Genomic DNA, 25,541 nt, shown 5'->3' with positions numbered 1-25,541 from the left:
GGTTGATGGCTGCTGCCCAGTTTCTGTGCACATCGGGAGCCAATCATGAGAAACACACCCTCCCAGATGTGCCTTTGCTTGAGGCGTTTCAGTAAATTGAAAACTTTTTAATTGAATATAAGCCAAAGGATTTAACTTTACACTTGAATAATAACTTTTGAATTGAGCAATATGGCCATATGGAGCCAGTCCAGAATCAATGAGCGTCTGTCAAGGCAAACCCTTTCCAGCAATGTAAAGTGAGTGGTTACAAAAATTATTAGACGGACAAACCAACAGATTGTAATAATTTTCATTTTTTTCTCTAAATATTTAGTTCCTTGTCATTGGCAGTAAAAACACATTAATACTTTAACTGGCAAAAACATATGCTCCTCAACTAAATAATTATGTCATGGGTTTTGATGGGGGCAGGCAATTGTCCTTTTTAAACATGAAACTGTTTAGAAAATCCTTTTATTTTATACACCAGGATTATACGTTCATAGTTGGATCATTGTAAAGAGTTTTGCTTTCACACTGCGTGTTAGATCGGAGGTTTTTAATTCTTACGTCCATCTCAAAAGATTTTGGGGCAGAAATTCTTTGGCGCCCGAACTGGGGAGGCCTGAGGCCGGCCGGAAATTGGTCATCGGGCCTCATCTAAATAACCTGTGGGAACTGTCGGCACCTGTCATGCCGTCACGGACAACTCATACGCTTAAAGAAAATTAATATCTGGCCGCAAGCCTCCCTGGCAGTGATGCAATGGTAGGTCCCAGGGTGGAGGAGGTGGAGGAGGAGGAGGAGGCGGCGGTGGTGGGAAGTGGGGGTGCTGATCGGGATACTGAGGAGTCGGGTGGGGGGTTTGTGCGGGCAGCACACCTACTCCTCCCGGCTGCACTTTAAAGAATTATTTTTAAAAAACACTTGGCGGTCGCTGCTTAGACCACAGAAGATTCCAGAGCGGAGCAGGCCCGGGTCATGCTCCGTTCCACGATGTCCGACTCCTGAAGGGGGCGTAAAGAAGGCGCTAGGCCCCTCATTTACATATGCAAGCTGCCTATGTTTTAGGCGCCTGCCGGGAACGCTTGGGGGGAAAAAAAATGTCCCGGCCCAATATTGGGTCAAGAGTCTTTCAGGCGCCCCCTGGGCGATGGGACGATGCTCCCCGCAGTTGGCCCTTGATGCGCCCGTTTTACACCCCTAATGAGGTCCGGTTTGTTCCCCAATATATCAAATCCTTGCATTACTTCTTCCCTCAAATAACCTATTACATCTCCTTTCAACATGGCATCTTAAATGACCATTTTTTTTCCCTGTCAGAATACGTTAGTTTTTTTCCAGAGGATATTCACGCGTGTATATTTACTGATTGTGGGCACAAGCCCCACTCCAGAAACTTGATCACAAAATCTAGGCTGACACTCCCGGTGCAGTGCTGAGGGAGTGCTGCACTGTCAAAGGTGCCGTCTTTCAGATGACACCAGGTTATAGTCCAACAGTTTTATTTGAAAAAAGTTTCATTTTTCAAATAAAACTGTTGGACTATAACCTGGTGTTGTAAGATCCCTTACATTTGTACACCCCAGTCCATCACCGGCATCTCCACATCATGTCTTTCAGATGAGACGTTAAACAGAGGTCCCGTCTCCCCTCTTGGGGACGTAAAAGATCCCATGGCACTATTCGAAGAAAAGCAAAGGAGTTCTCCCCCGGTGTTCTGGCCAATATTTATCCCTCAAACAACATCAATAAAACAGATTATCTGGTCACTATCACATTGCTGTTTGTGGGATCTTGCTGTGCGCAAATTGGCTGCTGCATTTCCTACATCACAACAGTGATTACACTTCAAAAGTACTTTGTTGGCTGTAAAGTTCCTTCTTTAATCAGACGTTCAGTTAGCCACATGTGGATTCCCAATTAGCCACATGTGGATTCCCAATTAGCCACATGTGGATTCCCAATTAGCCACATGTGGATTCCCAATTAGCCACATGTGGATTCCCAATTAGCCACATGTGGATTCCCAATTAGCCACATGTGGATTCCCAATTAGCCACATGTGGCTAGTGGCTGAAATATTGGACCTCATTGAGTTAGACAGAGGGGATAATCCAGATTTGATCAACCATTTTATCTTTGAAGTCTCCTAATTTCCTTTGTGGAATTTGGGGAAATATCATTATTGGACCTCAGAATATTGGAGCTGGGAACAGTTGTCAGTGAAGAATTAAGTGGCACATTTAAAAAAAAAAAAAATTAAATTCCAAATTCCCCCTTTGCTGAGGTCCTGCAGATACCACCAGCTGTTTGGTATTTCATTCAAATACCCCCTCCCCATCTCTGTAACCTCCTCCAGCCCTACAACCCTCCGAGATCTCTGCGCTCCTCCAATTCTGGCCTCTTGCCCATCCCCGATTTTAATTGCTCCACCATTGGCGGCCGTGCCTTCAGCTGCCTGGGCCCTGAGCTCTGGAATTCCCTCCCTAAACCTCTCCGCCTCTCTACCCCTCTCTCCTCCTTTAAGCTTACCTCTTTGACCAAGCTTTTGGTCACCTGTCTTAATATCTCCTTATGTGGCTCGGTGTCAAATTTTGTTTGATAATCGCTCCTGTGAAGCGCCTTGGGACGTTTTACTACGTTAAAGGCGCTGTATAAATGCAAGTTGTTGTTGTAAGGGGTGGGCGGTGACTCCAGGCAAGGTACTTCGCTGTGAGGGCCACGCAAAATTGGTCTTCCTGCTAATCAAGGCGTGACTGGGGTGGTGGGAGCCTCAGTCCCACTCTGAGAGGCAGCGCACTGGTCACAAAAAAGACAATGACCAGCCAGTGGGGGAGGGGAATGGGGGTAGATTAGGAGGGGATTGGGGAGGAGGTTGGGAGAGAGTGCGGGGGTGGGGGAGAGGGGGAGGGGGGAGGGGGTAGGTGGGGTTGTCGGGGAGGGGGGGGGGGGTTGGTGGGTAGTGAGCAGTGGCCGACAGTGACCCAGGGTTTTAAAGTGGAGCCAGGGCGGACGCTCCCACTGGCTCCACATTCAGGTCACTTTTTGGTGTCGGACCCTTTAAAGATCTGTTACTTTGGTTGCTGTTCGCCAGAGAAAACTGAGCTCAGCCCTCACCGTGCTCAGTCGCGATCCAATATCTGAACGAGGCCTGAAATAGGCCCCCGATTTGAATAGGAAATGGGCCTAATGCCAGTTTCAGGCGAGCTCTGGGCAACAACATGGCCTGCCCTTTCCCCATAGCCCTGCAAATTTCTCCTTTTCAAGTACTTATCCAATTCCTTTTTGAAAGTTATTTTTTTTTATTCGTTCATGGGATGTGGGCGTCGCTGGCGAGGCCGGCATTTATTGCCCATCCCTAATTGCCCTTGAGAAGGTGGTGGTGAGCCGCCATCTTGAACCGCTGCAGTCCGTGTGGTGAAGGTTCTCCCACAGTGCTGTTAGGTCGGGATTATTGAATCTGCTTCCACCGCCCTTTCAGGCAGCGCATTCCAGATCATAACAACTCGCTGCGTAAAAAAAATTCTCCTCATCTCCCCCTCTCTGGTTCTTTTGCCAAGTGACTGCATTAGAGAACATCCCAAATGTTCCAAGTTATTTTACCTTTCTTTCATCCCAGTATTGGGAATGAGCCTTGGGCTCAGTGGTAGCATTCCCGCCTTGGAGTCAGAGGTGCAGGGTTCGAACCCTCGCTCCAGACGGTCCCGGCCGAGCGGAGGCCGGAGCTCCAGACGGTCCCGGCCGAGCGGAGGCCGGAGCTCCAGACGGTCCCGGCCGAGCGGAGGCCGGAGCTCCAGACGGTCCCGGCCGAGCGGAGGCCGGAGCTCCAGACGGTCCCGGCCGAGCGGAGGCCGGAGCTCCAGACGGTCCCGGCCGAGCGGAGGCCGGAGCTCCAGACGGTCCCGGCCGAGCGGAGGCCGGAGCTCCAGACGGTCCCGGCCGAGCGGAGGCCGGAGCTCCAGACGGTCCCGGCCGAGCGGAGGCCGGAGCTCCAGACGGTCCCGGCCGAGCGGAGGCCGGAGCTCCAGACGGTCCCGGCCGAGCGGAGGCCGGAGCTCCAGACGGTCCCGGCCGAGCGGAGGCCGGAGCTCCAGACGGTCCCGGCCGAGCGGAGGCCGGAGCTCCAGACGGTCCCGGCCGAGCGGAGGCCGGAGCTCCTGCTCTGAATTCTGGGTTGACATCCAGCGGGATTTACGTGTCTGGTGGGTGTGGGTGGCCCCCCCCCCCAACTTATCATATGGGTTGTGGGAGCCCATAATACCGCCCCCCTATATAGGACTAACCCCCCCCCCATCGGCTGATGTACAGGTGGTTACGGCTGTGGAAGGAGTGTTCACGTCACGACCTGTCAGACTATTAATCAGCATGTGAATCCTCCCACTACTTCACGTTGTTTTCCGAGTGCGTTTTGTAAGTGAATTAATACTTGCCCAGAAGAATTGTGTTGGGATTTTTGACTGAATTTTGCTGTAATAAATACAATGAACTAACCAGCTGTTTTGCAGGTTTCCTGGTGTCAGCATCAGCATGGCATTACTGGCCCTTGGACCAAGTGGAGGGACTGAACGAGATGTGTGATGTGAACAGAAACCGAACAGGTCATGTCAATGGCAGTAAAATAAGTATGTGCATGTCAGTAAGCAATGATGTCCTGCTCTCTCGTTACATTTTATACGTTCCATACAATTGCAGCAAAGTTCAAACATGTAATTGTAATGTGGTTGCGGGGTAATTTTAACCTAACTCTCGGGGCGGGGATCCCACGGGACAGGCTGGTTTTACACCCCGCCCAATATTACTCTCCACTCACTTCAGTCAGTTTCACAAGGAGCTAGTTGGGTTAAAATTGCCCCCAAAGATTTACCCCTTTTTAATATGTTTTTTCAAACCAAGCACTGGGGTTCATTCCTAGAGGGATGGAATTGAAAAGCTGGGAAGTTATGTTAAACGTGTATAGAACCTTGGTTAGACCACACTTGGAGTACAGTGAACAGTTCTGGTCTCCATATTATAAAAAGGATATAGAGGCACTGGAGAAGGTGCAAAAAAGATTTACTAGGATGATACCAGGACTGAGAGGTTATACCTATCAGGGAAGATTAAACAGATTGGGGCTTTTTACTCTATTGTAGCAGTAAAGGAGGATGAAAATAGATAAAGAGGTAATTAAAAGATTGGCAGTATTCAAGGTAGAAAAGTCCCTCGGTCCGGATGGGATCATCCTGGGTTACTGAGGGGAGTAAGGGTGGAAATTGCAGAGGTTCTGGCCACAATCTTCCAATCCTCTTTTGATCTGGAGATGTTGCCAGAGGACTGGAGGATTGCAAATGTTACACCCCTGTTCAAAAAAGGGGACGAGGGATAAACCCGGCCATTACAGGCCAGTCAGCCTAACGTCAGTGGTGGGGAAACTTTGAGACCATAATCTGGGGCAAAATTAATTGGCGCTTGGAAAAGTCTGGGCTAATAAATGAAAGTCAGCACGGATTTGTTAAAGGAAAATCGTGCTTGATTAACTTGATTGAATTCTTTGATGAAGTAATGGAGAGGGTTGATGTGTACATGAACTTTCAAAAGGCAATTGATAAAGTACCACATAATAGACTTGTTAGCAAAATTGAAGCCCATGGGATTATAGGGACAGTGGCAGCGTGGATACAAAATTGGCTAAAGGACAGAAAGCTGAGAGTAGTGGTGAACGGTTGTTTTTCAGACTGGAGGGAAGTATACAGTGGTGTTCCCTAGGGGTCAGTATTTTGATATATATTAATGACCTGGACTTGGGTATAGAGGATATAATTTCAAAGTTTGCAGATGAAACAAATCTTGGCAATGTAGTAACCAAGGTGGAGGATAGTAACAGACTTCAGGAGGACAGAGACAGACCGGTGAAATGGGCAGAAACATGGCAGATGAAATTTAACGCAGAGAAGTGTGAAGTGAGGCATTTTGGTAGGAAGAATGAGGAGAGGCAATATATACTAAATGGTACAATTTTAAAGGGGGTGCAGGAACAGAGAGACCTGGGGGTGCACATACACAAATCTTTGAAGGTGGCAGGACAGGTTGAGAAGGCTGTTAAAAAAGCATATGGGATCCTGGGCTTTATTAATAGAGGCATAGAGTACAAAAGCAAGGAAGTTACGCTAAACCTTTATAAAACACTGGTTAGGCCTCAGCTGGAGAATTGTGTTCAATTCTGGGCACCACACTTTAGGAAGGATGTCAAGGCCTTGGAGAGGGTGCAGAGGAGATTTACTAGAATGGTGCCAGGGATGAGGGACTTCAGTTATGTGGAGAGACTGGAGAAGCTGGGATTCTCCTTAGAACAGAGAAGGTTAAGGGAAGATTTGATAGAGGTGTTCAAAATCATGATGGATTTTAGTAGAGTAAATAAGGAGAAACTGTTTCCAGTGGTCGGAGGGTCGAGAACCAGATTTAAGGTGATCGGCAAAAGAGCCAGAGGCAACACGAGGAAACATTTTTTTTACGCAGCGAGTTGTTCTGATCTGGAATGCGCTGCCTGAAAGGGCGGTGGAAGCAGATTCAATAATAACTTTCAAAAGAGAATTGGATAAATACTTGAAGGGAAAAAATTTACAGGGCTATGGGGAAAGAGCAGGGGAGTGGGAGTAATTGGATAGCTCTTTCAAAGAACCGGCACAGGCACGATGGGCCGAATGGCAGCCTCCTATGCTGTACCTACTATGAAACCATGAAAAGGGAAGACTGAGGGGTGACTTGATAGAGGTCTTTAAGATTACAAAAGGGGTTTGATAGGGTAGATGTAGGGAAATGTTTCCACTTGTGGGGAGACCAGAATTAGGGGCCATAAATATAAGATAGTCACTAATAAATCCAATAGGGAATTCAGGAGAAACTTTCTTACCCAGAAATTGGTTAGAATGTGGAACTCGTAGAATCATAGAAAGGTTACAGCACGGAAGGAGGCCAGTCTGCCCATCGAGTCTGCGCCGGCTCTATGCAAGAGCAATCCAGCAAGTCCCACTCCCCCGCCCTATCCCCATAGCCCTGTAAATTTTTTCCTTTCAAGTACTTAGCCAGTTCCCTTTTGAAGGCCATGATTGAATCTGCCTCCACCACCCCCTCGGGCAGTGCATTCCAGATCCTAACCACTCGCTGCGTAAAAAAGTTTTTCCTCATGTCACCTTTGGTTGACTCATTACCACAAGGAGTAGTTGAGGCGAATAGCAGAGATGCATTTAATAGGAAGCTAGATAAACACGAGGGAGAAAGGAATAGAAGGATATGCTGATAGGGTGAGATGAAGTAGGGAGGGAGAAGGCTCATGTGGAGCATAAACACTGGCACGGACCAGTAGGGCTGAATGGCCTGTTCCTGCTCATTGGATATGACCTCATTCTGTAAAGTTGTTGTACAGTGACAAAAGGCCTTGAGGCTTTGCATGTTTTAATGTATGTCATTTAATTTCGATTGCCGTAATTATCTGTTGCGGGTGTTGTAAGCACTGTGATTTGACGTACTGTCTCATTGTTTGTTCTCCATCTTATTCACTGTCTTTGCTTTTCTTTCTGACAGTGCTCAGAATCCACAACTTCACTGTGCTCCCCTCCTATAACTCTACCTCTGTGTACACAATTGGTTCTGCCTTTTCTAATCTATCAACAATTGTAGGTGAGAATTTATGGGTTTGGTTTCATATAGCCGATTAATTACATGAGGCCGAGGCAAAGTTAATGTTTAGGTTTTGTGACTTGGAGCCTTTAAATAATTTTAAGAGGGCTCCAGGCTGTAGTGGGCAATGTATGAACACATCACTAATTGGAAATAAAGTGAATCAGGCAGTAGTTTTAAAAAAAAATCTCATTACCTCCCACTGTACATGGTGATATCTTTCATTTTATTTTTTCATTTTCAATTTCCTTCTGTCTTTTGCTGAAGCCATTCACTTTTATTGGGGTACAGTTCTACAAGTATCTTTCCCAAGTATATTGGGGTACAGTTCTACAAGTATTTCTGCTGAGCCACTTGGCAAAAGAACCAGAAGGGAGGTGAGGAGTTGTTGTGATCTGGAATGCGCTGCCTGAAAGGGCGGTGGAAGCAGATTCAATAATAACTTTCAAAAGGGAATTGGATTACTACTTGAAAAGGAAAAAATTTGCAGGGCTTTGGGGAAAGAGCAGGGGAGTGGAACCAATTGGCTAGCTCGTTCAAAGACTCGACACGATGGGCCGAATGGCCTCCTTCTTTGCTGTATCATTCTATGATTCTACTACCTTCATTTTGGAGATTCAGCATCTTGCAATGAAGACAGAGGATCGGCCATCAGTATACAGCAAGGTTGATGTTCTTCAGACTATTCCGTTGTCACAGTGTGGACGGAAGGGCTGATTTCCTGCCAATCCAATGGGAATCCTCGTCTGTCACTGGGACACGTTGGCAATCCCATGCACTCAGCCTGCAATTTTCCCTCCTTAGGTTTTATGGGTACATGTTGCTGCTAATGGATGGAAATTCATGGGCAACACATGTATGATCTCCGGGGTGGGGTGGGGAGGGGGGGGGAGGAATGTGGTGGGTCGGGAGAAGCATCTGTAAACTTGACCGTGGGGGGTGGAAGGGGAGGTCCCTCAGACTCCTGGGCTCTTCACAAACTGAAGCCGAGTCTTTTCTTTGGAATGTTCTGTGGATGTGGACATTCCTTCCTATACTCCCAGCACATTTAACATTCACCAGTGGGAGTGGAGCCTTGCACACTTGGCACCCACCCATCGCAGAGGAACTCGGGTTCTGGCGGCTGCGCATTGTCTCACGCCGGTATAACTGCAGTCCCCGTGGCTGCGCAAGGCTTTTGCAAAGCCCGCAGTTGTGCCTTCAACCGCTGGGGGTCGCCAACTCTGGTTGGATGTATTCCTGGAGGTTCCGGCCACCCCACCCCCATACTCCCGCAATTGGTCGGCCGACGCGTCCATCCTTGTGGTGCCCTGCCCCCCATCTTCCGGCCATTGGTCACCCAACACGGCCAATTAGAAAGCGAACAGACTCTCCATTCCCCAATTGGATGATTCTCGACTGTCAGTCAAACAGCCTTTTCTCCCATCTCCAATGTTTTTATAGTTAGTAAACAAAAGTGTTCAAAGAAAATTTAAAAAAGAACTAAATTCTTTTAACGCCCCTCTGGTTTCTCTCCCGGGTTTTTTGCCTGCACAGTGGTCCTGGAGATTAGTCTTTCATTCGTGGAGGCTCCAGGTCAATCCTGGAGGGTTAGCAACCCAATCACCAGCTCACTCGACAATATTCGAACTGTTCCCTTCATTCCTTTCTCTTTTAGATATTGTTGAGGGAGTTGTAAACAAGGGAATTTACCTCAATGGTGACTCGGGCGCCACCTTCCTACACTTTGGAAGCCACAAAAACTCCTGCATTAGTGACCCAGCAAAATGTGGGGAGCCAGGTGGGTTTCATTTATTTTCTTCTCTGGATGTGGCAAGCCCATGTTTATTCCCATCGCTCGTTGCCCTGAGAAATATGCTTCGTGAGCAGATTGCTAGGGAAAGAAAGAAAGACCTTCCATAAATACATACATTTAATTTACTTTCATACTTGCATTTCTGTGGCGCCTTTCACAACCTCAGGATGTTCCAAAGCGTTTCACAGCCAATGAAGTACTTTTTGAAGCCTAGTCACTGTTGTAATGTAGAAAACGCGGCAGCCAATTTGCGCACAGCAAGATCCCACAAACAGCAATACGATAATGACCAGATTTTTTTTTGTTTTAGTGATGTTAGTTGAGGGATAAATATTGACCAGAACTCCCCTGCTCTTCGAAATGGTGCCGTGGGATCTTTTATGTCCACATGAGAGACAGACGGGGCCTTGGTTTCACATCTTATTTGAAGAACGGCCCCTCTGACAGTGCAGCACTCCCTCAGTACTGCACCAGGAATGTCGGCCTGGATTGTGTGCTCAAGCCTCTGGAGTGGGACTTGAACCCACGACCTTGTGACTCATGCTGTAGGTTTGTGGGACCGGAGTCGCATGTAGGCCGGATCGGGTTGGGGGATGCAGGTTTCTCTGATTAGGTTTTTGTAACGACAATTCGACAGCTTGTTTTGTTTTTCCCTCCCTATAAATCACCAGGTTTTATTAGTTCAGCTTCACAACTAGTGGCAGTAGGATTTGAACTCACGACCCCTGATGTTAATAGCCTGGGACCATAACCGCTATCCTGCCTAACTCCTTGAGTGAACATTCTAGGACGTTGCTTATGACCGGCTCCGTTCTTGTCCCTCTCTGCACTGTTCTAACGTCTGCACGTCCAGCGTCCGTACGAGATCGCGATTTCCAACTTGTGCTGCTTGTCGCTGAAAGTTAAAACCTAATCCAACTTTCCTTCAGGTGTTACCTTTTCCTTCTTCTGGAAGAACCTGAAGAAACACTCCAGGTTTGCCAAGGTCTTTGGTGGGAAGGTGCTGTCCAACGGAATCCCCATCTACGCCAAGGTTTACACAGGTTACGTAGAATTTTACGCGGGCAGACCCCTCCGTCGGTGGAAAGCGACAGTACGCCCACCAGGTGAGAGAGAGCTGAAGAAAAATTTCCCTCCGCACTTTCTTATATTTTCGGTCCCCTGGCTTTAGGAGTCTCTTGTGTCACGAGCTATTGCTCGAACAGTTGATGTAGTGCCCAAGGTCGTAGGTTTCTCGAACTCTATCTGCAGCCATCGGAGATTGACTAAGGTAATCTGGCATCAGATTTGTGCATTTTCTCTATTTGTTGCCTTATTATCAGTTTTTATCTGCTGCTGCAGGATAGCAGCACCCACTTTGTAATGTCTTTCTTTGAGTAGCTTATACTGTCTTTCGGAAGTTAGGACAGGTGTTCCCCAGGTGTCTGTCAGTACTCGTTGTGGATTCCCAGGGATCGTAGGAACATAGGAATTGCTAGGTGGAAAAAAGGCTAAGGTCCATTTACCAGCCTGGTACATGAAACAACCATAATGGAATTGTTGACTAATCAGAGCAATCAATCTCGATCAATGAGTCTCCAACAGACCCAGACATGAGGTGAGGAAAACCCCCAGTGGGGGAGAGATTTGGGAACCAGAGGTCCAAAGTCACCTGTTCCTCCCGAGCCTGTTACCACTCACCGCACGTCCTGTTTCAAATTCCTCATATACTGGATCCAGAAATATTATTTTCTGAAACAAAATTGACCTCATTTGCATTTGAATGAATTAATACCAACTGCTCCCACTGACAATGAAAGACAAGTGGGGCAGCCAGAGAAGCAAAGCCTCGGTTAAGACCAGACGCAAGTAGTGTGGAGTTTGGTCTTGACTTCAAGTCCAAAGTGGAAGGAAGATGGAAAGGAGCACTTGCAGTTTGACACTGCAGGTCTTTAAGATTCTGAAAGGGTTTGATAGGGTAGATGTAGAGAAGATGTTTCCACTTGTGGGGGGAGACCAGAACTAGGGGGCCATAAATATAAGATAGTCTCTAATAAATCCAATAGGGAATTCCGGAGAAACTTCTTTACCCAGAGAGTGGTGAGAATGTGGAACTCGCTCCCACAAGGAGTAGTTGAGGTGAATAGTTGATGCATTTAAGGGGAAGCTAGATAAGTGCATGAGGGAAAAAGGAATGGAAGGATATGCTGATAGGGTGAGATGAAGTAGGGAGGGAGGAGGCTCGTGTGGAGCATAGACCAGTTGGGCCAAATGGCCTTTTCTGTGCTGTACAGTCTCTGTAATTCTGTGTAATGTTGGGTGCTGGGGGAGGACTCGAGATGTACGGGAGAAGCGGTTGAAGTTGGCAGTGGACGTTTCGTAGCAAATTTATTCTAGAAGTTTCTTGAGCGCTTGAATTATAGTTTGAAAAAGGTGATAACATTAAACTGGCTTGTTGGCAAACCGACAGGGAATAGTGGTGACCGGTACAGTCGTTGATGTTCTGTCCTACTGGGTCTTACAATTCACTGGGGCCTAAAAGCACAATGGTGGCCTGGAATTCTCCCAAAAAGCTGTTGAGGCTGGGGGTCAATTGAAACTTTCAAAACCGAGATTGATGGATTTTTGTTGGGTGAGGGGTATTAATGGTTATGGATCCAGGGCGGGTAGATGGAGCTAAGATACAGATCAGCCATGATCGAATTGAAAGGCGGAGTGGCTCGAGGGGCTGAATGGCCTCCTTATGTTCCTATCTGCGATAGTATTGTCGGGGGGTAACAATGGCTGCAATTAGTCCCACATTCCCTATAATTATTTTAATTATTACATTAAATGTAGTTCAACGGGAATGTAGTTTTCCAGTTGAATCATTAACCACCTTTGTACTCGTGATTCTATGTTAAACATAAGCAATTAAACTTTGAGACTGAACTTTGTTGCCAACTATTGGTTACCCAAAGGAACTGGAGAGAATTACCAGCGAGTAATTAGTGAGGGAAGAGGAAAGCAGCAGTCGGTGCGAATTGATAGCAAAATCATACATTGAACAGGCACAACATGGAGGGCAGTAAATGCCTGAGAGAGATTACAAGACAATAGGTTAATTGTGGGGGTTCCCCGCCAGAGCTGCTCAAGTGGTTTTCTGTCAGCTGAACCCCAAAGTGAGATTACTACCGTGAAATTATTCCCACATGCCTGTTGCTGTTGTTTCAGTCTTCCATAAACCATGGAATCTTTGAGACAGTTTGTTTTCACTTCCTCTCCCTTTTATTTGCTGCATGCTGGTGATGTGATATTCATCATCAGCCAGGAGATAGATGTGTTTGTTGCTTGATGATGTCCTCGCTAAATAACTAACATTTGTGCATAAGAGTGTCCTGTCGGTTTCACTCATTTCCATCTAGAAATGTGGCAGTGTCTCTGTGTTTGTAATTTATATGGGACCATTTATAATGAGCCCCGCAGGGAATATAGAATTTATATAAACTGCGCAAAGTTACAGGTGGGCAGGTGCAGCTATTTGAGGACACAGTGATGGGAACTTATGCTAATAGGACTTCAAAGTCTGTTTTAAAAAAATATTAGGTTTAGAATTTATTTCTGAAGCCCTGAGGCTGACTTATGATGGAAGGAGAGAAGACTTGTCTCTTTTAAGGTTGTCTGTACATTTGTGAACACACAGTTGTTACTGCACATTACCTTTTAGTGTGTGGTGTCTGTGTGGTGTCTGTGTGGTGTCTGTGTGGTGTCTGTGTGGTGTCTGTGTGGTGTCTGTGTGGTGTCTGTGTGGTGTCTGTGTGGTGTCTGTGTGGTGTCTGTGTGTGTGCGTGTGTGTCTGTGTGCGCGTGCCTGTGCCTGTGCGCGCGTGTCTGTGTGTGTGACCTCACTCATCGACATGCACAAAGACTTTGTGCCGTCTTTAATAACTTATAAACTGTGAACCTCCAGACCCCTGGTGATTGGTTTGCACACTATTAGCTTATTGGACCTTTCTGATGAGCAGCAGTAAAATCTGATGCTAACCTGAAAGTTTGAAAAGTCACAGCAAAATAACAGCTTGGAGTACGTTTTGATTTGCAGCTGTATATCTCATTCCTTCTCGTGTTTTTGTTGCTTTCTAGGTCCCGAATGGACACACGTTCTTTTCACTTGGACCCCTGACGATGGCCTGAAGATTTATGTCAACGGGACATTCAGCACCAATGACACCTACGGGAAGCTGGTTCCCGACTATGACAATCCGTGCTCTAACCTGGGAATTGGCACGGAAAATGAGCAGTCCTATGATCAGTACTTGACCAGATCATTCGATGAGTTTGTGATTTGGGAGCAAGCGCTCACTCCAGAAGAGGTTGAGCTGTACTACAACACCACCACAGGTGAACTGAAGTCAAAGGAAAAAAAGAAAGAAAGAACTTGTATTTAGAAAAGCTCCTTTCTAGATCCCAGGATGTCCCAAAGCAATACAACAGCTACATTTACAACGGTGACTACACTTCAAAAAGTACTTAATTGGCTGTAAAGCGTTTTGGGACATCCTGAGGTTGAAAAGGTGCTATATAAATGCACGTTCTTTCTTTATTTTATGGCAGGAGTTCTCTGTAATCCTTTAGCAGGGTGTAGGTTTTAAAACAATGAAGGTCCGTGTCTGTGATCTCTCCCCAGGCCGGCCTGTTTGCACAACTGAAGGTACCTCCTCCTCATCCTCTGGGGATTTGGATTCTGTCGGTGCCACGAAGGATCCTCTGGTAAGTCGCCAAGCCGGGTTTTCTTTGCTCAAAATTATTCGGTAAACCGTTTTGAGATCGGAAATGGACAACCGAGCAAGGTGTTGATGAGACCGTCTCATCGAAATGTTCCTGCTTCTCGTCAGGCCTTCACGGACCCTTACTCCTCAGATACGGGCAACGTAAAAGAGGGAACGAAGAGGGTTCGGGATCCAATCACTACCTTTGGTTTCCTTGATTCTTCCTTGATCCTGCCAAATGAAACTCTGCGGCATCAAACTGCTTCCAATCTGACTGAGGTAAAGTTTATTTCATAACTGATATTATAGAGTTTGACACTTACGCAGAGATCTCCGTGTGCCCCCTTAATGTAAGCGGAGGTCCAACGACCACACTTTTTAACCAAAGCCAACATGTTCCTTTTACATTTGGAGCAAACTCCCAGAGGCTGGGGTTGAGTTGATCCAACTGGCAACTTTGGAAAAGGAGCTGGATTGATATCTATTGAGAAGTGGGATTGAGGAATGTGGAGATAAGAAAGGAGATTTTCCTGGGTCCATTATTCTTTCTGGGACTCTGGGCTAGAGGCTGTGAGCTCACATCCCACTGTGGCAAGGCGGTAAAATTGAACTCGAGCAAATTTGTGGGCCGGCTTCAGAAACGATGAAAACTGCCAGATTGTTGTAAAAACCCAACTGGTTCACTGGTGTCCCTCAGGGAAGGGAACCTGCCGTCCTTACCTGGTCCGGGCCTGCACGTGACTCCAGTCCCCCACACTATGTGGTTCACTCTTGATGACTTCTGACTTGGCTTAACCATTGCTCTCACCATCTAAGGGACAATTAGAGATGGACCATAGACTTCACCCGGGGAGCCAACAACCTGAAAACAAGCAAAGAGGCTTTGTGAGGAAATCAATGGAATGAATATTGGGCGGATTCTATAAGACACTGGCGATCTGCTCTAACCACCCAGGCAGTGAAAATCTACCCCGTCCCTGGCCTCAGCGCATCTGCTGCTGAAACCCTAGACTGGACTATTCCAATGCTCTCCTGGCCGGCCTCCCATCTTCCACCCTCATTAAACTTGAGCTCATCCAAAGCCCTGCTGCCCCATATCCTAACTCGCACCAAGTCCCATTCTCCCATCACCCCCTGTGCTCGCTGACCTACATTGGCTCCCGGTCCGGCAATGCCTCGATTTTAAAATTCTCATCCTCGTTTTCAAATCTCCCCATGGCCTCGCCCCCTCCCTATCTCTGTAACCTCCTCCAGCCCTACAACCCTCCGAGATCTCTGCGCTCCTCCAATTCTGGCCTCTTGCGCATCCCCGATTTTCATCGCTCCACCATTGGCGGCCGTGCCTTCAGCTGCCTGGGCCCTGAGCTCTGGAATTCCCTCCCTAAACCTCTCCGCCTCTCTCTCCTCCTTTAAGTCGCTCCTTAAAACCTGCCTCTTTGACCAAGCTTTTGGTCACCTGTCCGAGTATCTCCTAAATGCAAGTTGTTGTTGTAGTGTGTTGGCATAAACATGGAGTCATGGCTTCAATGCTCTTAAAACTTTAATGTTGTGTAGGATAGACTCGGGCACAGAGCAGTGTATCCTTTGCCACTGGTACTGATATCTAACTGGATTATTTACGTGTTTTTTTTAGAACTTTCTGCAGACTGTGGGCGAAGTTCTGGCCATGCCCAGTTGGAGTGAAGCAGAGGAGGTAAGATCCGTTTTGATGACTAGTGCTGGGTTGGCTGGTCACTGTGGTGGGCAGTGCCACCTCAGTTATCCCCAGGTTTAAAATCACTGCCCAGTGCAGGGTTAGGGGAGTTTTCAACACGTGGTAAAGCGCACAGTACTAATAGAACGAACCTTGACCTCTGGGACTGCATTTTGAGAAATCACATGCACATGATTGAACTCCCAGGAGACCGAGTCTTTACACTAAAGAAAGAACTTGCATTTATACAGCGTCTTTCATGACCTCAGGACGTCCTAAAGTCCTTCACAGCCAACGAAGTACTTTTGAAATGTAGTCACTGTTGTAATGTAGGAAACATGGCTGCCAGTTTGTGCACAGCAAGATCCCACAAACAGCAATGAGATAAATGACCAGATAATCTGTTTTTAGTGATGTTGGTTGAGGGATAAATATTGGCCAGGACACCAGGGAGAACTCCCCCTGCTCTTCTTTGAAATAGTGGCCGAGGGATCTTTTACACCCACTTGGGAGGACAGACAGGGCCTCGGTTTAACATCTCATCAGACAGACGGCACCTCCGACAGTGCAGCACTCCCTCAGTGCAGTACTGGGAGTGTTGGGCTGGGATTATGTGCTCAAGTCTCTGGAGTGGGACTCGAACCCACAACCATTTTGGCTCAGAGATGAGAGTGCTACCCACTGAGCCATGGCCGACACCTTTACAAGCAGAAGAGTTACTCCATGACCTTAATGTTTTGCTTTTCAGTTTCACCATGGGTTTCAACATAGTTTCACCATGAAATGACCCTCAGCAAATGAAGAAATAGGATGGATATTTTGGTCTTTCAAGTCACTTGTCTTTAGTTTTACAGTCAATAGAAAGTGTATCAATATATCCCACTAACTATTTTGTGCTTCAGTGAATGTGAGGAAGGTGCAGTTCTTTATTGCAGGGTAGGAGTGGCCAAACCTTTAGTCTTCATGGACCATCCAGAGGGTACTGGAGCCAGAGTGATCATGTGAAATCCCTGTCCCTATTATTTTGCGTATATCTCCTCTTGCTGATACTAACACATCTCCGATTTAGGATTTATCCACTCGTGAAGCAACAGCGTTAAGGACAGTACTTTCCAAATCGGGCAAGGGCACTGTCTAGTTTCTAGGCCCGCGTGCCCTCAGGGCAACTAAAGATGGGCAATAAACGCCAACTTTGTCCATATCCTGAGGGTGAATTAACGTAGTAAAATGTCCCAAGGCGCTTCACAGGAGCGCTATCAGACAAAATTTGACACCGAGCCACGTAAGGAGATATTAGGACAGGAGCTTGGTCAAAGAGATGGGTTTTAAGGAGCGTCTTAAAGGAGGAGAGAGAGGCGGAGAGGTTTAGGGAGGGAATTCCAGAGCTTAGGGCCCAGGCAGCTGAAGGCACGGCCGCCAATGGTGGAGCGATTAAAATCGGGGATGCGCAAGAGGCCAGAATTGGAGGAGCGCAGAGATCATGGAGGGTTGTAGGGCTGGAGGAGGTTACAGAGATAGGGAGGGGCGAGACCATGGAGGGATTTGAAAATGAGGATGAGAATTTTAAAATGTGACAGTAGCCTCCCCACACAGCGATCCTGTGGTCAGACTGCTTGACCGAAAGCTATTTCAGAGTGAGACGTTCCTTCTCTCAGCTACTTAATGTGGAATCTCTATCCTCTGCCGTCACCTGACAGGGTCTGAGTAAGCTGATGAGCTGAGGGATCCCAGGGGCAGCTTAAGTCTGGCATCAAGCAGTAACTCATCAGAATGCCCCCTTGGAGATATGGAGGGGTCCAGTGCGTGCACAGCTGTGTGGTCCCATAGTACAGAGAGTGGAGAAGTACATTCCAAGCAGCTGACTGTACAGTGAAATGGCCGACTTCCCTTTGAGTTCAAGTATTAAAAAAATTCCCAGTCCCAACTTCCTTTTTGTGATGAGGAAATCTTTCATTATGTTTTAATGGGGCAAGTTGTGGAATGATTCTGTTCTTAAGGAGTTTTTTCGTTGGCCCCCTGATGGCTTTTGAATGATCGCTGATCTTCACTGACACTCCTAATAGAATCGTACAGCACAGGAGGGGACCATTTGGCCCATCGTGCCTGTCCTGGCTCTTTGAAAGTGCAATCCAATTAGTCCCATTCCCCATCTTCCCCTTTCCCCACATAGCCCTGCAAATGGACTCTGCACCGAGCAATGCCTTGTAAAGAGGGAGGCAACTTCCTGCCACACGGATTACAACAATTTATAAAGAGGGTGTTTAGTGACATCTCGACACAGAGTAAAGAGAGGAAAATTACCCCCGTGTGGGGTAAATCAGAACCAGTGATTCCAAAATGGAGTGTGGTGTGGGTGTGGTGGGGGGGGGGGGGTGGGGAGTGGGTGTGGTGGGGGGGGGAGTGGGTGTGGTGGGGGGGGAGTGGGTGTGGTGGGGGGAGTGGGTGTGGTGGGGGGGGAGTGGGTGTGGTGGGGGGGGAGTGGGTGTGGTGGGGGGGGAGTGGGTGTGGTGGGGGGGGAGTGGGTGTGGTGGGGGGAGTGGGTGTGGTGGGGGGAGTGGGTGGTGTGGGGGGAGTGGGTGTGGTGTGGGGGGAGTGGGTGTGGTGTGGGGGGAGTGGGTGTGGTGGGGGGGGAGTGGGTGTGGTGGGGGGAGTGGGTGTGGTGGGGGGAGTGGGTGTGGTGGGGGGAGTGGGTGTGGTGGGGGGAGTGGGTGTGGTGGGGGGAGTGGGTGGTGTGGGGGGAGTGGGTGTGGTGGGGGGAGTGGGTGTGGTGGGGGGAGTGGGTGGTGTGGGGGGAGTGGGTGTGGTGGGGGGGGAGTGGGTGTGGTGGGGGGAGTGGGTGTGGTGGGGGGAGTGGGTGGTGTGGGGGGAGTGGGTGTGGTGGGGGGAGTGGGTGTGGTGGGGGGAGTGGGTGGTGTGGGGGGAGTGGGTGTGGTGGGGGGAGTGGGTGTGGTGGGGGGAGTGGGTGTGGTGGGGGGAGTGGGTGTGGTGGGGGGAGTGGGTGTGGTGGGGGGAGTGGGTGGTGTGGGGGGAGTGGGTGGTGTGGGGGGAGTGGGTGGTGTGGGGGGAGTGGGTGGTGTGGGGGGAGTGGGTGGTGTGGGGGGAGTGGGTGGTGTGGGGGGAGTGGGTGGTGTGGGGGGAGTGGGTGTGGTGGGGGGAGTGGGTGTGGTGGGGGGAGTGGGTGTGGTGGGGGGAGTGGGTGTGGTGGGGGGAGTGGGTGTGGTGGGGGGGGTGGGTGTGGTGTGTGGTGAGAGTGGGGGTGGGGAGTGGGGGTGGGGGGGGTGGGTGTGGTGGGGGGGGGGGTGGGTGTGGTGGGGGGGGGGGGTGGGTGTGGTGGGGGGGGGGGTGGGTGTGGTGGGGGGGGGGGTGGGTGTGGTGGGGGGGGGGGGTGGGTGTGGTGGGGGGAGTGGGTGTGGTGGGGGGGGTGGGTGTGGTGGGGGGGGTGGGTGTGGTGTGTGTGGTGAGAGTGGGGGTGGGGAGTGGGGGTGGGGGGGGTGGGTGTGGTGGGGGGGGGGGGGTGTGGTGTGGGGGGAGTGGGTGTGGTGTGTGGTGAGAGTGGGGGTGGGGGGGGAGTGTGGGGAGTGTGGGGGGGGGGGGTGGGGGGTGGGGAGTGGGGGGAGTGGGGGGGGGGTGGGGAGTGGGGGGGGGCGTGGGTAGGGTGTGGGGGAGGGAGGTGCCCCCAGTGGGAAGTGGAGCTCACCATAGCACATTACGGATTATCTGAGATGCGTTCTGTGAACGACTCTCCCCGCTAGAGGTCACCAACTCTGGTTGGACGTATTCCTGGAGGTTTCATCACATGACCTCCTGCCTCCAACGGTCTCGCCCGGTCAAACATTCTTTTCTCCCATCTCCAATAATTTTATAACTAATAAGCAAAAACGTTCAGAGAAAATGGTTTTCAAAAAAAACACACCCTTTTTTTTGTGCCCCTGTGGTTTGCTCGCAGCAATATCCGGGAGAATAATGTTTAATTCCTGGAGACTTCAGTTCAATCCTGGAGGGTTGGCAACCAGCAGCTGGGAGCCCCGGATCCCGGAATCACCCCAATAGTTTACAAAGAGCGGAGAAAATACGAAACGGGACATAGTGCGGCCACTCGGTGTGATTTTCACACAAATTTTGAGCGTGCGTTATTTTAACGCAGAGCACAATTTCGTACAAGCAGGTTATATCTTTATAGAGAAACTCATCCTTGATTTCAAATCCCTCCATGTCCTCGCCCCCTCCCTATCTCTGTAACCACTTCCAGCCGTACAAACCCCCGAGATCTCTGCGCTCCTCCAATTCTGGCCTCTTGCGCATCCCTGATTTCCTTCGCTCCACCATTGGCGGCCGTGCCTTCAGCTGCCTGGGCCCTGAGCTCTGGAATTCCCTCCCTAAACCTCTCCCCCTCTCTCTCCTCCTTTAAGACGCTCCTTAAAACCTACCCCTTTGACCAAGCTTTTGGTCACCTGTCCTAATATCTCCTTATGTGGCTCGGTGTCAAATTTTGTTTGATAATCGCTCCTGTGAAGCACCTTGGGACGTTTTTACTACGTTAAAGGCGCTATATAAATGCAAGCTGTTGTTTATTTTGTATGATGTGGTTTTTTTGGACTGTTCCCCAGAGATACAGATTGGAGTGTATGAGAAAATGGAATGCTTATAACATTAGTGGTAGAGACAAAAGCATCACTTGAAAGGGAAGTGGATATGTATTTGACCAGGAATATAAGGAAAGGACAGAGAAAAAGGATTAGACTGGATAACTCCAGTTGAAGAGAAGAAAAGACTTTTATTGCTACAGCACCTTTTCATAACCTCAGAACGTTTCAAAGCATTTCACAATGAAGTGCTTTAATGTAGGAAAACGAGGCAGCTGATTTGCGCGCACAAGGGTTTAGGGTCATAAACAGCAATGAGATAAATGACCAGATTCACGTGTTTTTGGTTGACTGGTAAATATTGCCCAGGACACTGGGAATAACTCCCCTGCTCTTCTTCAAAATAGTGGCTGTGGGATCTTTTACATCCACCTGAGGGGGCAGACGGGGCCTCAGTTTAACGTCTCATCCGAAAGACGGCACCTCCGACAGTGCAGCACTCCCTCAGTACTGCACTGGGAGTGTCGGTCTTGATTATGTGCTCAAGTCTCTGGAGTGGGGCTCGAACCCATGACCTTCTGACTCAGAAGAAAGGGTGCTACCCACTGAGCCACGGCTGAGACCAGTACAGGTGTGATGGGCTGAATTCCCTCCTTCTGTGCTGTAATTTGTATGACTTTGTTCAATCTGTGTATTAATTAGCTGTACTTATTTTTCATCTTTTCAGTGCTGTTTTAGCTTAGATTCCAGTTTAGCACAAGTTGTTTGTCTGGCTCCTCGAAAATTTGTCTTAAACCAGACGTTGCATTTTTATTTTTGGTTTTGTTTCTGTCCCCTCAGTCTGCGACCGTTGTAAGTGGATTGATTGGGACGGTCGACAGGGTCATGGTCCATGTAGCGAGCAGTCTGGAAGGAAATCCAACCTCAGTCGTGAGCATTGCCGGGAGCTCGTCAGTGGCTGGTATGAGTTTTAAAGTCTGTTTCTGCCCAGTTTTCTCCAGTCCCCTCCTCTCTGGAACAAAGGGAAGGAGGAGAGAGACAGACAGACGCCGCACAGACAGATGCACACACAGACAGACGGCCACGGACACAGGCGTGCACTCAGCAGACAGCTGGAATTGAATCTCAGACCTTCTCGCTCTTCTCCTTCAGTCTTAAAATTTAATTTGGAATTTATGGTCACTAAAAGGGATTTGATTAAATTCTTACGTTGCCCTGTGGGCCTGAGCTGGTATTGACTTCATATCTTGTTGCTGTGCTGCAAACAGACATTCAATTGTCAGCTGATGAAAATTTCAAAAGTGATCATTTAGATTGGTGGGTGAGTTAAATTATACCCCAGTCTCTTAGTTAAAACTTGGTGCTGTTCGCTCAGACTGTAGTCACTGCTGCAATGTAAGAAACGCGGCAGCCAATTTGCGCACAGCAAGGTCCCACAAACAGCAATGGGATAAATGACCAGATCATCTGTTTTAGATGGTGTTATATGAGGTATGCATTGTGGCCAGGACACTGGGGAGAATTCTCCTGCTCTTCTTCGAATAGTGCCCTGGGATTTTTTACTCCCACCTGAGAGGGCAGACGGGGCCTCGGTTTAACGTCTCATCCAAAAGTCGGCACCTCCGACAGTGCAGCACTCCCTCGGTACTGCACTCCGAGCATCGGCCAAGGTTATTTGCTCAAGTCTCTGGAGTGGGACTTGAACCCACAATCTTCTGACTCGGAGCTGAGACTGTTACCCCACTGAGCCACAGCTGACATTTGTTGAGTTGTTTCTTTCTCCTGTCAGGTCTCCCCGGGACATCGTTAACCGCCCCCCCCACCCCGGGCAGGAAACTTGCTCTAACACTTCCTGCCTATGTCGTTCTGCGACAGGGCGGAAGGAGGTGTGAGAGAGCGGGTGAGGGGGCAGGCGCTCCCACTTTTGGAGAAATGCCAGGTGGGCTGAGCCCAGACTCGAGCCTCACCCTGTGAGCAGCCACCGTGCGATACCCACATCCTCACCGACCCATAGCACAGCATCCTGATACACTGGCCAGTTGCATCGTCAGCTTCCCACGGGGGTCCCACCTTGATGGCAGTAGGAAGTAGCTTAACACGCTGAAGAAATGGACAACCTGTGCCCAGGTGGAGAGGGAGCTTACTGCTGTAGATTTATAGAATGGTACAGCACAGAAGGAGGCCATTCATCCCATCGTGCCTGTGCCGGGTCTTTGAAAGAGCTATCCAATTAGATCCACTCCCCTGCTCTTTCCCCATAGCTCTTAAAAAAAAGTTTCCTTTTCAAGTATTTATCCAATTCCCTTTTGAAAGTTATTATTGAATCTGCTTCCACCGCCCTTTCAGGCAGCGCATTCCAGATCAGAACAACTCGCTGCGTAAAAATAATTCTCATCTCCCCTCTGGTTTTTTTGCCAGTGATGTTAAATCTGTGTCCTCTGGTTACCGACCCTCCTTTCCACTGGAAACAGTTTCTCCTTATTTACTCTGTCAAAACCCCTCATAATTTTGAACTCTTCTATTAAATTTCCACTTAACCTTCTCTGTTCTAAGGAGAACAATCCCAGTCTCTCCACATCACTGAAGTCCCTCATCCCTGGTACCAAAGGTTAGCTCCTTTGAAATTATTTTCAGTGGGCCTGCGATCCCTCCTGCCATCTCGCTGATTATAAATTCCTGTGGGGCGCATTCATTGGTTAGACTTTGCATTAATGCCTGTTGCTGTGAAAAAAACACAAACTACCTTTTTAGCTTCTAGCTGTTTCATTAATAGTTAATGTTTCGCAGACGATATCGGAATGAATCAAGTCTGATTTATTCCAGTTTTTGGAGTAGGAGAGGCATACCAAAATAATTGATTTCTTTCTGTTCACAGATTACTCGTTAGTCAAAGTTCCTGACGGCTCGAGTCTCACCAATTACCGTTTTCCATCTCAAGGAATGAGCTACATTTCAATTCCCGGAGAGGCTTTCCACAGCAAAAGTAAGCAGCCTGTATCAAAGCCTCTCCAGAGTGTGTAGTCAGTAAACCCTCCTTTCTGTTTGATTTGCTTTCTCTTCTCTTGTCAAGTTTGAGCCTGACATAACTGCACAGGAAGATTTGGAGTTGCGTTCTGTTAGTTGACTAAAACGATTGGGGCGATTTTAATCCCACCCACCCAGCCGGCGGAAACCCCCTCCCCCCCCCGAATTCCCGCCTGCTTCGCGCCAATTCAGGAATCTGATTCTGATTTCTGGCGGGGGTCCTTCTTTAAATATGCAGAACGGGGTCCGATGACGTCACTGGGCCCCGGCTGCAGCTTGAACTCTGACCTCAGCTGGGAAACGACATTCCCGACAGGTGAGGACAGCGGGAAGTGGGTCCAGGACCGGAACAGGCCGCTTGAGGTTGAGGGTTTTCTGACTCCCCTCATGGGGCCTGGAGGAGCTGGAGTTCTCCACCGGGACCCACAAGGAAAGATTAGGCCTCCCCTGCCCCCCGGGATTTCCCCCCCCGACCCGAGACGCCTTATACTTGAAGTGGAGAAATTTGAAGGGCTATGGGGAAAGAGCAGGGGAGTGGGACTAATTGGATAGCTCTTTCAAAGAGCCAGCACAGGCATATTTAATTCCCAGTCGACAACGACTGGGAATTAAATATGCCAGGGTATGTAACAATCAGGAAGGACAGGCAGGAAGGAAGGGGAGGTGGGGTGGCTATGTTAATAAAGGAAGGAATCACTGTAATACAGAGAAATGATATTGGGACAAAGCATCAAGATAATGAAACAGTTTGGGTGGAGATAAGGAATAATAAGGGGAAAAAAACATTAGTGGGCGTAGTATATAGGCCTCCTAATAGTTGCAACTCTGCTGGAAGAAGTATTAATCAGGAAATAGTCGGGGCATGTAATAAGGGAACAGCCATAATTATGGGGGATTTTAATTATCATATTAACTGGACAAATCAAATTGGGCAGAGCAGCCTTGAGGACGAGTTCATTGAGTGCATCAGGGATGGATTTCTTGAGCAGTATGTAACTGATCCTACAAGGGGGCAGGCAACCTTGGACCTGGTCCTGTGTAATGAGTCAGGATTAATTAATAATGTCCTAGTTAAGGATCCCCTTGGAACGAGCGACCACAACATGGTTGAATTCCATATCCAATTAGAGGGTGAGAAGGTTGATTCTCAAACAAGCGTACTGAGCTTGAATAAAGGAGACTATGATGGTATGAGAGCGGAATTGATTAAAGTGGACTGGGAAAATAGATTAAAGGGTAAGACGGTACATGAGCAGTGGTGTTCATTTAGGGAGTTATTTTACAACTTTCAAAATAAATATATTCCACTGAGGAAAAAAGGGTGTAAAAGAAATGACAGCCATCCGTGGCTAAGTAAAGAAATCAAGGATAGTATCCGACTAAAAACAAGGACATATAAGGTAGCCAAACTTAGTGGGAGGATAGAAGATTGGGAATTCTTCAAAAGACAGCAAAAAGTAACTAAAGGATTGATTAAGAAAGGGAAGTTAGATTATGAAAAGAAATTAGCAAAAAATATAAAAACAGATAGCAAGAGTTTCTATAGTTATATAAAAGGAAAAAGGGTGGCTAAGGCAAACATAGGTCCCTTAGAGGATGAGACCGGGAAATTAATGGTGGGAAACATGGAGATGGCAAAAATGCTGAACAAATATTTTGTTTCAGTCTTTACAGTAGAGGACACTAAGAATATCCCAACACTGGACAAACAGGGGACTCTACGGGGGGAGGAGCTAAATACGATTAAAATCACTCAGGAGATGGTACTCAGTAAAATAATGGGACTCAAGGCGGATAAATCCCCTGGACCTGATGGCTTCCATCCTAGGGTCTTGAGGGAAGTGGCAGTAGGGATTGTGGATGCTTTGGTGATAGTTTTCCAAAATTCCCTGGACTCAGGAGAGGTCCCGGCAGATTGGAAAACTGCTAATGTAACACCGTTATTTAAAAAGGGTAGTAGGCAGAAGGCTGGAAATTATAGACCAGTTAGCTTAACATCTGTGGTGGGTAAAATTTTGGAGTCTATTATTAAGGAGACAGTAACGGAACATTTAGATAAGCATAATTTAATAGGACAAA

General features: G+C 48.2%; 1 protein-coding gene across 4 annotated transcripts in view; it reads left to right on the top strand.

Moving 5' to 3' along the window:
- Positions 1 to 25,541, top strand: part of adgrd1 (adhesion G protein-coupled receptor D1) — a 210,079-nt gene that overhangs the window by 8,124 nt on the left and 176,414 nt on the right. For 2 of the 4 annotated variants that reach the window (XM_068006195.1, XM_068006196.1), the window contains exons 3-11: positions 4,491 to 4,583; positions 9,299 to 9,421; positions 10,366 to 10,542; positions 13,537 to 13,794; positions 14,081 to 14,163; positions 14,289 to 14,441; positions 15,796 to 15,855; positions 21,279 to 21,399; positions 23,314 to 23,421. In XM_068006195.1, the coding sequence (XP_067862296.1) occupies positions 4,491 to 4,583; positions 9,299 to 9,421; positions 10,366 to 10,542; positions 13,537 to 13,794; positions 14,081 to 14,163; positions 14,289 to 14,441; positions 15,796 to 15,855; positions 21,279 to 21,399; positions 23,314 to 23,421 (1,176 nt within the window). Of the gene's footprint in view, positions 1 to 4,490; positions 4,608 to 7,545; positions 7,642 to 9,298; positions 9,422 to 10,365; positions 10,543 to 13,536; positions 13,795 to 14,080; positions 14,164 to 14,288; positions 14,442 to 15,795; positions 15,856 to 21,278; positions 21,400 to 23,313; positions 23,422 to 25,541 lie in introns of all 4 variants that reach the window. The other 2 variants (XM_068006193.1, XM_068006194.1) reach the window with 2 other exon arrangements.

This window comes from Heptranchias perlo, chromosome 25, assembly GCF_035084215.1.
Source record: "Heptranchias perlo isolate sHepPer1 chromosome 25, sHepPer1.hap1, whole genome shotgun sequence".
Classification (NCBI taxonomy): Eukaryota; Metazoa; Chordata; class Chondrichthyes; order Hexanchiformes; family Hexanchidae; genus Heptranchias; species Heptranchias perlo.
This window is presented reverse-complemented; position numbering and strand designations above follow the sequence as displayed.